Here is a 14,923-nt window from a genome sequence, read left to right on the forward strand (position 1 = left end):
TAGAGACCCAATTTATTATTATTATTATTATTATTATTATTTAAATAATTTGTGGCAGTCTTTTTTTTTTAGAATAAATTTTTTAAAAAAAGTGATGTGGTCGTATAACTAGACAATGAAAGTACATAAATGCATTAGATTTTTTTGAATTGAGTGATGGGGAGAGTGAGTACTGAAATATCCATTTTTGAATTTGTATATTATCCAGTTATTAAATAAATTAATTTATGTCATTTTTTTCATACTTTTAAAAAAATATTAAAAAAAATAAATGAATTAAATCATGTCCTCCCCCACCGCTCCATTATTTAAACGCGAGATGGGGTTGAGGATCTACACAAGATCTGACGACGAGTAGCAGCATGGCGGCGGCTAGTAGTGCTCCGGTGCTTCTGATAATGCTCATCGCCGCCGCAACTGCCGGCAGCGGTTTGGCTGATGGTGTGGAGCCGAGTCATAGTTCGGTTCCGTTCAACCGGAGCAGTTTCCCGCCGGGTTTTGTGTTCGGAGCTGGCTCTGCCGCTTACCAGGTCCTCCTCCCTCCCCCTCTCGCCATTTTTAGGGTTCCGCCGTACCGGCGCTGCCATTGCCATTTTCGNAAATAAAAAAAAAAAAAAAAAAAAAAATTGCAGTTGGAAGGAGCAGCAAGTATAGATGGAAGAGGTCCAAGTATTTGGGATACTTTCATTAAGAACCACCCAGGTCTCTTTCTTCATTATCCAATTATTTTCATTTTTGCCTCATTAAATAAAAAAACATTGAAAATTTATAAATATTATACTTTTTAAATATTAAAAATGTTAAACGAACACGACTCTCCACAATGGTACGATACTATCCACGGCTTTGCTTTGGGTTTCCCCGAAAGACCTCATACCAATGGAGTTAGTATTCCTCACTTATAAACCCATGATCATTCCCTAAATTAGACAAATTAGCCGATGTGGGACTTTCATCATCCAACACCTCCCCTTAATCGAGGCTAGACTCCTTTTCTTTTGGAGTTCTTCTTAGGCCTTCGAGGAGGCTTGACTCATTTTCTTTTGGAGTTCTTCTTAGTCATTTTTTACTGCCTTCGAGTAGGCTTGACTCCTTTTCTTTTGGAGTTATTTGTTCGATATTTGAGGATTTACCAATCTACTGGCACGACTAAGTTTAGGGCATGGCTCTGATACCATGTTAGACGAACACTACTCTCCACAATGGTATAATATTGTCCACTTTAAGCATAAGCTCTCATGGCTTTGCGTTGGGCTTCCCCAAAAAAGCCTCATACGAAAGTTAGTATTCCTCATCTATAAACCCACGATTATTCCCTAAATTAGCCGATGTGAGACTTTCATCATCCAACAAAAAAAAACCAACAATGGTAAGTTATTGTCCACTTTGAGTGTCCCAAAAAGCCTCGTAACAATGTAGAGTGTATTATTTGTTTATAAACTCATGATCGTTTCCTAAATTAGATGACAGAGACTTTCATCTCCAACAACTCTAACCCTGTTTTTTTTTTTTTTTTTTTACTTTTTAGAAAGTATATTTTTTTATTTTTTTAGTTAAAGGGTATTATTGAAATTTTAAAAAAAGTTTAAATTTATTTTTAAGATAAAAGGATAAAGTTTAGCGATATTTTTTTAAATAATTTATTGTAATTATTATTATTATTTTTTACTAATATAAAAGTTAGTAGTTGGAAAAACTAAATAAGAAGAATTGATTGAAATTTTAAAATTTATATGAAATATATTAAATGATTAAATTTAATGGATGTAAATATCTAATTTTTATTAATTTAGTGTTTTTTTTTATTTTATTTTTTAAAGTATAAAAATTATTCATGCTTAGTAAATTGAAAACATAGTAATAATAATGATATTAATTATTTATAATATAACGCGCTCATATGGTTGATGGGTTATTGAATTATATGATCAGAAAAAATATGGGACCATAAAAATGGAGAAGTGGCTACCGATTTTTACCATCGTTATAAGGTAAAATTTGATATTTTAAAAATTTAGAGATTTATTAGACATATTTTATTATATATTGTGAATATTAATTAATTATATATATATATATATTTTCAGGAGGATATACAATTGATGAAAAAGATTGGGTTGGACTCTTTCAGATTCTCCATCTCTTGGTCAAGGATCCTGCCCAGTAAGTTTTTTTTTACCCAAAATTAATTATTTCCATTTCCATGGGTAAAAAATTGTTTTTTTTACCGTTTTATTTTTCCTTGTAAAAAAATGACAGAGGGAAACCTTCGTGGAGGAGTGAATCCACTTGGCGTCAAATTCTACAATAATGTCATCAATGAGCTCCTCGCCAATGGTAAAAAAATTAATGCCTTGTTTTGTGAAATTTCTTCAAATAATAATAATAATAATAATAATAATAATAAATCAATTATAATATAACATTAAATCACCCCTAAATATTAATTCTTAGAATTATACTAATTATTTATTGAATTATTGAATCACGCTCGCAAATAAATAAATACAGGAATAATACCATACGTCACTCTCTTTCATTGGGATCTTCCTCAAGCACTCGAAGATGAGTATAATGGATTTCGAAGCGCTAAAGTTGTGTAAGTAATTAATTAGTTTTATTAGACATAAAAATAAAAATTTATAATTAATTTTATATTTAATTTTAAAATATTGAATGAATAATTCTAATATTTAAAATTATTTATTTATTTTTTTTTGAAGACGAAGAGAGTAAATTTATAATTAGTAACTAATCAAAATTAATTAATGTAATTTTGGTGATTAAAACAGGAATGATTTTCGGGAATACGCGGACTTATGCTTCAAATTATTTGGCGATCGGGTCAAGTATTGGACAACCCTTAACGAACCATATTCGTTTACCGTTTTTGGGTACAACGGCGGCACTTTCGCTCCTGGAAGATGCTCCAACTACGTCGGAAATTGCACCGCCGGCAACTCCGGCACCGAGCCCTACATCGTCGCCCACAATCTCCTCCTCTCCCACGCCGCTGCCGTCAAAGTCTACAGGACAAAGTACCAGGTTAGTATTCAAGAACAAAACCCTAAATTAATCTCTTCGTAACATAATCGGAATCTTGTTTTGGACACTGATTTTGCTAATTCGAATTCACTTGAGAGCTACAGGCAAAGCAGAAGGGGCAGATTGGAATTACATTGGTGACTCACTGGTTTAGGGCCAAACGCAACACGGCAGCTTCCCAAGCGGCGGTGTATCGAGCTCTTGATTTCTTCTTGGGATGGTGAGTGTTTCTATATTAATCGTTAGTTGAGAAATGTTGGTGAGAATTGAACTGAATCGAAATGAATTTTAGGTTTCTGCATCCGATTACTTATGGCGACTACCCGAAATCGATGCACCAGTACGTCGGAAATAGGCTGCCGAAATTCTCCGTGGCAGAGTCACAAAGCATTAAAGGATCAATGGATTTTCTTGGAATGAATTACTACACTGGAAATTTCGTTGACGATATACCTTTCTCGAATTCGCCTAACATAAGCTACAGTTCTGATATGCACATCTCCCTCTCGAGTATGTCTTCTTTCTTTTCTTTGACAAGATAATTAAACTTGAATAAGCTACAATTCGATTTCTATGTTAGCAATTTATGAAGATATGATGTTGGACCAGAGTTGAATTTTGATTGAAATTTGTGAATTCTAAGAACTCTATTAAATGGTCAATTTGGCTTGAAATGAGTGAGTTCTTTCTTGTTCCAAAGTTTAGAGTGAAAATTAATACAGTTTTTGAAGTTTATGTGATTTTTCATTTGAATCAAAGCTTTTCTTTATCCTTTTAACATAATTCTTTTCCTCTGCTACAGCGGATAATGATGGTGTTCTAATTGGACCTGCGGTTCGAACTCTCTCTATCTTTACTTTAATTAGCAGCCGAGCCATTTGTTAATGAACTGTAAATGGGTTCTTTTGCTTCTGCAGACTAGTTTGAACTGGCTTTACATCTACCCAGAAGGCATTCATCTACTTTTGAAATACATTAAAGAAGAATACAAAGATCCAGTTATTTACATCACCGAGAATGGTACCTTTCTTTCTCTCCAATCAATGGCTATACAACGTTGCATTTAGTTAGTCATATGAAAGATGTGTTAGTCCACATCGGCTAATTTAGGGAATGATCATGGGTTTATAATCCAGGTATGAGACCTTTTGGGGAAGCCCAAAACAAAGCCATGAGAGCTTATGCTCAAAGTGGACAATATCATACCATTGTGGAGAGTCGTGTTCGTTTAACATGGTATCAGAGCCATGCCCTAAAGTTAGTCGTGCCAATAGATTGGTAAATCCTCAAATATCGAACAAAGGACTCCAAAAGAAAAGGAGTCAAGCATCCTCGAAGGCAGTAAAAAATGACTAAGACTCCAAAGGAGTCGAGCCTTGGTTAAGGGGAGGCGTACTTTGTTCGAGGGGAGGTGTACTTTGTTCGAGGGGAGGTGTTGGATGATTAAAGTCCCACATCGGCTAATTTAGGGAATGACCATGAGTTTATAATCAAAGAATACTCTCTCCATTGGTATGAGGTCTTTTTGGGAAGCCCAAAGCAAAGCCATGAGAGCTTATGCTCAAAGTGGACAATATCATACTATTGTGGAGAGTCGTGTTCGTTTAACAAGATGAAATTTGAAGACAAAAGATAGAATAAAAAGTTTGTATTTCATATTTCCAGTGTTTTTGAATGTATTTGGAAACAGATATAGAAATGATTAGAAACGTGTTTGGTAATCTGACAATAAAAATAGTTGAATCTCATTTTGGATACCAAACAAGCCCTGAACTATTGGCTTGTTGTGGTGTAAAGGTATGGCTTATTCAGACAATACGACACTGCCAATTAAGGAAGCTCTGAAAGATGGAACAAGGATCAGATACCACTACGCCCATCTTGAAGCTATTCTCCAAGCTATTAAGTATGAATGATCTGATAAACATCAAACTCCATTGATATGAACAGATGAAATCAGAACTTTTCTAATGGTTGTGCTTTTGAAATGACAGGGAAGGAGTGAATGTGAAGGGATACTACGCCTGGACTCTTATGGATGACTTTGAATGGGACGCAGGCTACACGGTGCGATTCGGCCTCATCTACGTCGATTTCAGGCACAAATTGGGAAGGTACCTCAAGTATTCTGCTTACTGGTTGAAGAGGTTCCTTCTTCATTGAGCTTTGCTGTAGAATCTCTCCCACTTGCTGTAGCTTCTTCCCCAATGGAACCACTAATGAATAAGGAGGGGAGGGGAGTGGAGTGGAGTGGGTGTCATGAGAAACGTTTGTGTTTCATTTGTGTCGGGAATCTCTTTCCTTTTGCAGTTTGTGTGATATTTCTCAATAAAAGGTTTAGAATGTTGAATGTAGAAGTGTTTATGAATCGAGTTGAAGTAGTTCAAACCATATTCATGGGCTCTTTAGTTCTTTTAAGCCAGCTTTGGAAGAAAGAGACCAATGTGGTGAGAGAGATACCACTTTTCCAATTATGATTAAAGTGGGTGAACCAATTCTGTTGCTTTGATGATTTCATCTGAAAGGTCCTTCAGTTCTGCAAAAACCTGCATAATTGTAACACATCCAAGCAAGATTTGACATGACCCCTCGATATAGAACCTGATGCTCGTTAACAAGGTAGCTTAGCTAACCACGGATAAGAAAATAAGTGTGAGATCTCACGTCGAGAGGGGAATGAAGCATTCTTTATAAGGGTGTGGAAACCTCTGCCTAGCAAACAGGTTTTATTTTAAAATCTTAAGGGAAAGTCCACGAAAAGGGATAAATAAGCGATTGAAGTTCATAAACACCCGCCATGGGCGATGTCTGTCGGAAACGAAAGAAAAAGGGATAAACAAGAGGCGGCTTGTGAGGAAGATGAAGGCAAAAGGGAAGGAATGGCCTTTAGAGATGCTTTAATATTTAAAAATTTAAAATTTTCATCTTTGTAGTCTAAGAAATTTGTTAAATTCCTTCTAGTTTTGTTAAATTGGAAAGAAAACAATTTTTTTCAGCATTAAATTTGTAATTTATTCTTATTTTATTGATATTTAATTATTAGAATTTCCAAACACAATATTTTCTCAAAATATATTTTTTTAAATCCACCTCGTAGATCATTGGGTACAATCAATCACAACCCAACACGTGGAAATTAGGGGTATTTTGGTCATTTAAAAAAAACTCAATGGCGGTCTTTACCTTCTATCTTTCGTGCTGACACCTCTCTTTCGTCTTAGCGTTTTCTCTGAACTTCAGTTTGGATCTGATGATTATGAGAGGAGTGCTCTGTAACTATCTCTGCATATCGAATATGCCTACGATTTTCTCATGAGAAGCCGCGTCAGTTTCTGAATCTCATCCTTTCCCACATATGGGTGCGTGAATTTTCTTGTTTCATTCAGATTCTTTACTGGAATCTCCATTGTTTTAGCTTTTGCTTCCTTACCCTCTTCTCATTTTCTAAGAAATTCTAATGGGTCGTCTCGATCGGTGGATTAGTTGAACGAAATTACTTTTGGATTGTGATTGATTTTGGTATCTGTGTTTGTTTTAGCTCTGTTTGATCGATTTAGCTTTAGCATTGCTGATGGTTTTAGCTTCTAATTACCTAAATCTATGTTTGTTTGAGAAGCCCATGTATCTGTTAGCCATTTTAATGGCGTTGCAAACGAATTAGTGCCGATCGATGGTTCATTTTCTTCAATAATGTTGTTTGGGGAAATTTTGCTCCGAGTTTCGTTTTGTTGTTTCTGATTTGTTTGTAATATTTTCTTGTACCGACACAGATGTGCTGAAGGAATGCACCCAGTTTAACATGAGGGGATACATGTCATAGAAGCCAAGAGATGAAAGGTGGAAACATCATTAAGCTAAGGGGGGGACATCTTTCCATTGTCTTGGTTGTTCTTATGCTTGCAACCATATTGTTATGGGCTTGGGATAAAAGCTATTTTGCCAGTTTTCTTCCAGTAACAAGAGAGCAGTTTATGATACCAGTTTCAGGTATTTAAGATGCTTCTTTCTACTGTTTAAGATGTGTCTATTTAATCTATGTTAAGAATGAGATGCATATGCAAAATTTTGGTGGGATAAAAATGGTAGATCTCTAAGCCTTGTTTCTGTTGAGGGTTGTTGGGTGAGAGTCCCACATTAGCGAATTAAAGGTGTATTTTGTTCGAAGGCTCCAGGGAAAAGAGTTGAGCCTCAATTAAGGAGAGGCCGTTCGAGGGCTCCATAGGCCTCCAGGGAGGCTCTATGGTGTAATTTGTTCAATGGGAGGATTGTTGGGAGATAGTCTCACATTGGCTAATTAAGGGAATAATCATGGGTTTATAAGTAAGGGTTACATCTCCATTGGTTTGAGGCCTTTTGGGGAAACCAAAAGCAAACCACGAGAGTTTATGTTTAAAGTGGACAATATCATATCACTGTGGAGAGTCGTGATTTCTAATACTTTCAATGGCAACCTGACTTGAATCTAATTTTCATTTTCATTTTCATTTTTACTGTTGTTTTTGGAATGTAAAATTTGAATCGTTTGATTGAGAAGTGAAACATGGAGTGGTTGTGATGGTTTCTTCACGTTCTAAAGATCAGTATACCAATCAGCTAGTGCATGCTCTACCACTGAAACTAGCATGTCTTTCCAACTCCTCTGAGAAAAACGACTGTTTAAACTTGATTTACGTTTTCTGTCATGTTTGATCGTCGAATTCTGTAATTAATATTGTGCTGGTAACTCATGGATTAATTTTCTATCATGACTTAGAATATGTAGTCGACGTGTCAAATCGTTCCTCAATATCGACTAAGCCGAAAGACAAAATGGGTAAGTCAGAGGATGAGATAGCTAAGTTAGAGGATAAAATGAAGGAAAGAAGTAACAATACTGATGAAAAAGAACAGCCAGGACTTCTTATCCAAAAAAAAGAACAGCCAGGAAAAAGCACAAACTACTCAGATGCTGGTTCTGTCTCCAAGCCCACTCCTCCATTGAAAGAAAGCGAAGATGGCGTTACCTCGTCTTCTTCCTCGAAAGGTAGCAGTTAGATTCTCAGATTATTAGCACAGATTATTAGCACAGATTTCCACAATGCTATGATATTTGTTCTTGTCTGTGAGGCGTGGCCTTGTTTAACTTAAGTTTTGAGATGGTTGGCACAGATTTGTTTATTGTTCTTAGTTTTACCTCTAAGCAGAATCAGCTTTTGTTGAGAACATGCCATCGACCACATTTTCTCGATTCATGCATCGATTATGTTGTTCATGTCGTTTCTAAGATATTATTGCTCATTCAGTGTGCAATTACGCCAAAGGTAGATGGGTTGAAGACAGCAGGCGGCCATGGTATTCTGGATTACAATGTAAAAAATGGCTATCAATAATGTGGGCTTGTAGACTTACAAAAAGAAAGGACTTTTCTTATGAAGGATATAGGTGGCAACCCGAAAATTGCTACATGCCAGAGTTTGAGCGTTCTTCATTCTTGAGAAGGTATCGAGATTTTAACCCCAATTGTGTTGCTACTTGCTTCATTAGGATAGCTATGCATTCAACTTTACGATCCCATGAGCGTATTTCGTCGATTTGATGTCCCTCCATGAGCTCCTGCTAAATTGGTTTTGTCGATTTGAATGTCATTTTGTGTTCTAGAATGCAGGACAAAACGATAGCATTTATAGGAGATTCATTGGGTAGGCAGCAGTTTCAATCCTTAATGTGTATGCTCACTGGTGGTGAAGAAAACCCGGAAGTCGAAGATGTGGGAAGAGAATACGGTCTCGCCAAAGCTCCCGGGGCTCTTCGACCAGATGGATGGGTTTATCGGTTTCAAAACACGAACACTACGATTCTATATTACTGGTCAGCAAGCCTCTCTGATCTAGAACCTCTTAATAGATCGGATCGAGCAACAAATATCGCAATGCATTTGGACCGACCCCCAGCATTCATGAGAAAGTTCTTCCAACAGTTTGATGTGTTGGTTTTAAATACAGGACACCATTGGAACAGGGGAAAACTTGAAGGAAATAGGTGGGTGATGTATGCTGATGGAAAACCAGCAGAAGAAAAGAAGCCTTTGGATATGGGGAATGCCAAGAACTTGACTGTGTACAGTATTGTCCGATGGGTCGAATCGCAACTTCCACTGCATCCTCGTAATCTAAAAGTTTTCTTTAGGACGATTTCGCCGAGGCATTTCTTCAATGGCGATTGGAACACCGGAGGATCTTGTGATAATAAGATTCCATTGTCGAGCGGGAGCGAGGTCGTTCAAGATGGATCTACTGACATTGTTGTTCAAAATGCTGTTAATGGTACAAAGGTAAAGATCCTGGATATAACTGCCATCTCTCAGTTACGAGACGAAGCCCACGTGTCGCGCTACACTCGTAGAGCTATCCTAAACACCAGTGATTGCTTGCATTGGTGCATGCCTGGCGTACCGGACACATGGAATGAACTTCTAATCGCACAGATATAGTTTCGCTTCATTCATTTATTATTGTGGTCTAACACATACATGCCCTTTTGATGATGGAAGAGGATCAAAACGGGGCCAAACTACGAACGCACGAACGTCGCGAGAATTTTCAAGGCGATTTGGTCCTTAATTTCTTTGGTCTCTTCAACCCATTATTTATTTTGATATCAATTCCATATCCAGATTCACTCAGAATCATAATATGCATATAATGATTACATCATGGCATGAATCGTGTCTTCATTCTATATGCATATAATATATATATGTACAAACGCTTCGACCTTAATATTACATAAATTCATTCATAATCCTATCATCGACGACAACTAAGACAGTGTCTTCATTACAAGCGAGAAGGATTGGAGCTAACAGGAAAATAAGACACTACAATCGGAGCTCCCTTAGGCTCCGCCGTCTGTTTCTTCTTGGGTTTTTGATTCTTCGCCGGAATTTCCTTTCCGTCGGCGGAGACTCGGGAGGAGAAGCAGCAGCCGGAGATTTGAGAGAAGAAACCCATTTGAATGGATGTTGTTGTTGGTCGTAGTTATTCATGTTGAATTTATAGTGTAAGAAGGAAGAACAGATGGCAGTTGATTCATTTGCTTTGTCGACACGGAAGATGCCGTGGCTCCCAAGCACCCCGTGGTTCCCAAGCACGAGTGGCCGTGGCGGCTTCCGAGGTCAAATTATTAGTACTTTTTCCCCTCATTTTCATTATTACATGTCATCATCTAATATTATTTTACTATTGATTAATTTGACTTTTTTTTTTTCCCTTTGTTTAAAAAAAAAAAAAAAAAAAAAAAAAGCTCATTAAATGTTTATATTAAAAGTTGATACAACTTCTTGTTAATAAATCTTGACAATTTTCTTTTTTTTTATGGATGCCTTTAATTTATACTTTTTAATTTAATTTAAATACCGAGAATTTTAAAAAATTGAGCATGCATATAGTTTACATACAACTAAGATATCTAAAACATGTTCTTATTAAACTGCCTGGATGATGCCATTAAGATCAACTCACAGCAACAGTAATAATTCTCAAGCTGCAGAATTTAGATAAGAGAACAAACATACATTTTATTCCCTCCTCGAGCGAGAGAGATCGACAAAGACAGAGTCTCTTTCCGAGATTGGGGTTTATATGAAGTCGAAATGTTATTCTGACCCTAATCTAACCATATGTTTCAGAATATATGATAGACTTTAGGTCAAAACCATCAATCGAGTTACAATCAATTCATGATATGCTATCTCTTTCATCATGATTTTCTTGACAGAAATATGAAACATGCACACAACTATCATGTAAGATGCCAGATTTGCCACTATTCAGTCTACGTTATGGCCAAAATGTACTTTCGTTTTCGAACGTAGGCTTAGATAAACAGTACATACCTGTTGTTGTTGACAGAAAGATTGAAGAGAGCCATGGCTCCACTTTCCTGAGCATCGGCGTTTTCTTCAATAAGAGCTAAAGTTAGGAATTCCATGAGTGCTTCAGGAAAGCCATTGGCTCCCATCAAAATTCGAGCTTCATCATCATCCTTGAGTAAAAGTCTTATCTGCTCCACAACCTTGCATTTTTTACTCGAGTCGCCCTCTTCGGTCAATACTGTCATAAAATTTACACAACTCTCCAGTGTAATAAAATCAGATGATTCCTCCATGTATGCATTATCATCTGCTTCATTTTCTTCAACAACCTTTATTGTTCCACTTTCCTCCAAAGGAACTATCTTAACTTCCTTCAACATGCAAGAGCCAACACCCTTTAGAGGTTTCTTTTCAAAAGTTTTTAAAACGTGTTTGCTTAAGGAGAGATTTCCACACAACCAATATGGGATTGTGAGTTTCATTTCCTTCTCCAACCAATATGGGATCTCATAATCCATTCTACACCCTTATAAACAATGTTTCAATATGGGATCTCACAATCCACCCTCTTCGTGGTCCAATGTCCTTGTTGACACACCACCCAGTGTCCACCCCTTTGGGACCCAGTGTTCTCACCATCACATTACCTGATGTCCACCTCCTTCCGAGGCTCAGTGTCCTCATTAATACACCGCCCGGTGTCTAACTCTAATAATATCATTGTATCCACCCTCTTAAGGGCTCTGGACAATATCTGCTAACGGTGGGCTTGAGCAGTTATAATTATAAATGAATGGCATTATAGGAGTTTAGACATATGACCTCTTACTATAATATTTATATTAAATCATCTATTAGCTCAAAAAAGTGAGCTGATAAATTTAATCTTATATCAATATTTTTAACATTTTGTTTGAAAATTATAGACTTCAGAGCAATTATTTCAAGTGTCTTTGACCTTATGCTACTAAAAGACCCATCCTAAAAAAAGTAGTAAATATAAAAGGCTATTTGGAGTATTCTAACATTTTAATTAAGACCCATTACAGACATGAGATAGAAAAGTCAATACCCATCGAAGAAACCAAGAAATTACAAGAAAAACGTTGTATATTAATCTCCAAAAAGGAAAAAAAGAATCAAAACCAGAGATGGAACAAGAAAGAAACTAGTTCTACAAACACCCATGACTGAACTCGAGAGACAACATGATCAAAGACAAAACTTCATCCTTTTCAGATTCGATCCAAGAGGTTTCCATTGAAGACCAGAGTTCATCAAGGAAATCACAAGCAAGATAAATTTGCAGAAACTGGGAAATGAGACACGATTATAGGAGCTTGAGGGAGCTGCGAATCAGCTTCAGGTGTCAGTTTGGAGGCTGTTGTTTGAGTTTGGGGTTTACATGATCTTCCGCCATGGGAAGCCTTTGGGGAGAGAGAAGGAAGGAAGCAATCTATGAAAGCTGAGAGAAGAGAGAGAATCATTGTTTTCTGGGTTTTGAGAAACCAAAGCAGAAGGAACTGAGAATTTGAGAAATGAGTAATTCCTTTGAGAAGATGATGTATTTATAGTGCACATGAGGACTGCAAATAGTTGAACAGTCAAACGTGGAATTTGAGGAACAAGTAAAGATTTGCAAATAGTCAAATCTTAAACAGAAAAATAAACAAGATTATACATTAATGATCAATACAGAGAAATTGAGAGAAAAATCTGACCTCTGCTGTTCATTAATTCATGCCAAGAGGTAAAAAGCGAAATTTGCATACCTTTTGTTACAAAGAATCCTACAAAACTATGCCTTGTTTACACGAATTGGTTGACCTTCCAACAACTGCAGCAAAGAAAACACATATCAGACACAAGCTTCTTCCACCCGTTCGGAAACGAGAAATGTGCATGAGAGTTTTCAGGGAAGTATGCCATCATCTTTGATGAACATAGCTTGTCCAACTATTAGTAATATCGATGATCAATGTAAGTTGTTCGAGTTGGCATACCAATCGACTAGGTTTAGAAATGCTTCTTACAAGTGGGTGATCAGAATGCTACTCTATATGTAATTGTTCAGGGAAACAGAAAATGAAACAAGGTATGCTCTACTAGACAATGTGAGAAAAAATGTTGCCAATGCATGAAACCCGACCAGAAAATGAGGTAGAGTTTGCATAAATCAGTATTGGTGTCAAAACGTTCGACGTGATAAAGACTGGAAGCGAGTTACTTACAGCATTGTTAAAAGATGAAATGGCAGCTTCGACTTCCTCCTCGGAAGAAAAGGTAACAAAACCGTAGCCACTTGCTTTCGATGTACCGGGAACCCGTGAAACCTTTGCACTGAGAACTTTACCCTTCTCAGAGAAGAAGTTTTTGAGTGTTTCAGTAGAGACAGTACTCGAAATGTTTCCTACATATACTTTGTGGGGACTGTCGATGAATTGGGATTCCTCTGCCTCAAGAAGTGACATATCAACCGTATTTACCACAGGTTTTTCGGTTATATTGACTTTAATTGTACGTCCCCCAACGTCCTGTCATTAGACCGATAGAGTCAGCACAATTCATCTATCTAGATTCTAGTGAACAGTAAGAAACGATAGTTTTGTTCTTGTTCTTTTTCGATTTTTGTTGCACTTGATAGGTATTTAGCTTACCGTCTCATTCAGTTTCTCAATTGCTGCATTTGCGTCGTCAACCGTTTTCATGGTAACAAAGGCAAACCTGCGGCTTCTTCCAGAGTATTTGTCATACATGACCTGGAAATGGAACAAAATTGGAGTTTTAAAGACAATACCAACAGTTAGCAAGTAAAGATTAAGAACAAGAAGATGCTAGAATTCTTCAAGTAAATTGATTGCAAGAAATACATCATTAAAGACATGTCATGAGCTACTTCATTTCAGGGACTGTTTGGTACTCATCTTAGATACTCTCGTACAAACACAACAACACTGAAGCGATAAACCCGAAAGCAGCAAAAATTAAGTTTTAACGTCCTATGGAATTTCTATGAGCCCGTGGTGAGCATTTCACAGGATTCGATTCTCCTTTCCCCTAAAATCGTCCTGTACATCCTTCTTCCTTTTGATAAATGGCTGCAGCTTATTGTAACTAACAGAGCATAACTATCCTTTCCCCTCCAATGAACTATTCCTTCCCTCTCCTATGAACTTTTTCCATCTTTAATTCCCTCGTGGATTTGATAAGACACTGCAAGTAAACCCCATTTTGAAACTAAATGGTGGCCAAATTTGGCCCAAAATCAAGGTACGTTCAGGCAGAAGTTCTGATGAACTTAACTTATAAACAATTAACTCAATTCAATTCATGCCAAAATCAGGGTACATTCATGCGAAGATTCGTTGAAGACAAACTAATCAAGCAGATAGATACGAGTCCTCAATAATAGAATCCAGCAGGCAAACCTCAACATCAACATCAACATCTCGACGCGCAGGGTACGCAACAAATTTCAAAATGTACAATAAGAAGAAAAAAAAATCAATCATAAATTACGCACCTCAGCCTTCTCCACAGCCCCATGTTCTTCAACAATCCGCTTGAGCTCCTCATTATCCACATTTCTAGGTATATTCCCGACGTACAATTTCCTTTCCGCCACTGAACTGGAATCCTGAGCAGTAAGCGCCGCGAAGAGTCTCGTGGGGCGACCGGGAGATAGGCGGAGGAAGGTATGGGTACGACGGCGGTGAAATGAGACTGATGTGAGAAGGATTTCGGCGGGTTTTATGGAACTGTGGATGAGATTCGTTGGCGATAATACGGCAGAGATGGAAGCCATTTTTGGTCTGTAAAGCTTTGTGTTCCGAAGCGACAAGAACGGAACCCTGAGGCGAGCGAGCCCAGCGGTTTATCCAGTCGGCATGAAGGTTCACACACGTGCTTACCGCACGTGCCATTCATTTTTTTTTTTTTAAGATAAATATAACTATATGCTCAAAATAAACCATTGATTGTTGTCATTTGGGCTTGGGCCCAAGCCCAAATTATCAAGAGCTTCGA

The 14,923-nt window shown here is 37.2% G+C and overlaps 3 protein-coding genes across 3 annotated transcripts; 2 read left to right on the forward strand and 1 right to left on the reverse strand.

Moving 5' to 3' along the window:
* The first annotated feature begins 322 nt into the window (after positions 1-322).
* Positions 323-5,554, forward strand: LOC111778044 (vicianin hydrolase-like). Its single transcript, XM_023657654.1, has 13 exons — positions 323-530; positions 633-702; positions 1,933-1,991; positions 2,088-2,163; positions 2,260-2,337; positions 2,512-2,599; positions 2,793-3,045; positions 3,150-3,265; positions 3,338-3,555; positions 3,848-3,879; positions 3,963-4,065; positions 4,843-4,951; positions 5,040-5,554. Exons 1-13 carry the CDS (start codon positions 363-365, stop codon positions 5,206-5,208), a joined length of 1,539 nt encoding a protein of 512 aa, XP_023513422.1. The 5' UTR covers positions 323-362; the 3' UTR covers positions 5,209-5,554.
* Positions 5,555-6,228: 674 nt separating this feature from the next.
* On the forward strand, positions 6,229-9,743 carry LOC111779109 (protein trichome birefringence-like 14). Its single transcript, XM_023659180.1, has 5 exons — positions 6,229-6,404; positions 6,816-7,032; positions 7,799-8,068; positions 8,328-8,523; positions 8,683-9,743. The coding sequence occupies exons 2-5, from the start codon at positions 6,876-6,878 to the stop codon at positions 9,512-9,514; spliced, it is 1,455 nt and encodes a 484-aa protein (XP_023514948.1). The 5' UTR covers positions 6,229-6,404; positions 6,816-6,875; the 3' UTR covers positions 9,515-9,743.
* Positions 9,744-12,484: 2,741 nt separating this feature from the next.
* LOC111778178 (30S ribosomal protein 2, chloroplastic-like) lies at positions 12,485-14,754 on the reverse strand. The gene is made up of 4 exons (XM_023657862.1): positions 14,421-14,754; positions 13,555-13,656; positions 13,129-13,431; positions 12,485-12,734 (listed from the first exon to the last, which is right to left on the reverse strand). The coding sequence occupies exons 1-4, from the start codon at positions 14,700-14,702 to the stop codon at positions 12,696-12,698; spliced, it is 726 nt and encodes a 241-aa protein (XP_023513630.1). The 5' UTR covers positions 14,703-14,754; the 3' UTR covers positions 12,485-12,695.
* Between the last annotated feature and the right edge of the window lie 169 nt (positions 14,755-14,923).

This window comes from Cucurbita pepo, chromosome LG17, assembly GCF_002806865.2.
Source record: "Cucurbita pepo subsp. pepo cultivar mu-cu-16 chromosome LG17, ASM280686v2, whole genome shotgun sequence".
NCBI lineage: Eukaryota > Viridiplantae > Streptophyta > Magnoliopsida > Cucurbitales > Cucurbitaceae > Cucurbita > Cucurbita pepo.

Coding starts and splice junctions, on each gene's coding strand:
- LOC111779109 (XM_023659180.1), top strand. CDS start 6,876: ATGAAAGGTGGAAACATCATTAAGCTAAGGGGGGGACATCTTTCCATT. Junction 7,033..7,798: donor GTTTATGATACCAGTTTCAG/GTATTTAAGATG, acceptor ATCATGACTTAG/AATATGTAGTCGACGTGTCA. Junction 8,069..8,327: donor CTCGTCTTCTTCCTCGAAAG/GTAGCAGTTAGA, acceptor TTGCTCATTCAG/TGTGCAATTACGCCAAAGGT.
- LOC111778044 (XM_023657654.1), top strand. CDS start 363: ATGGCGGCGGCTAGTAGTGCTCCGGTGCTTCTGATAATGCTCATCGCC. Junction 531..632: donor CTGGCTCTGCCGCTTACCAG/GTCCTCCTCCCT, acceptor AAAAAATTGCAG/TTGGAAGGAGCAGCAAGTAT. Junction 703..1,932: donor TTTCATTAAGAACCACCCAG/GTCTCTTTCTTC, acceptor TTATATGATCAG/AAAAAATATGGGACCATAAA.
- LOC111778178 (XM_023657862.1), bottom strand. CDS start 14,702: ATGGCTTCCATCTCTGCCGTATTATCGCCAACGAATCTCATCCACAGT. Junction 13,657..14,420: donor GGGCTGTGGAGAAGGCTGAG/GTGCGTAATTTA, acceptor TTCCATTTCCAG/GTCATGTATGACAAATACTC. Junction 13,432..13,554: donor TTGAGAAACTGAATGAGACG/GTAAGCTAAATA, acceptor GTCTAATGACAG/GACGTTGGGGGACGTACAAT.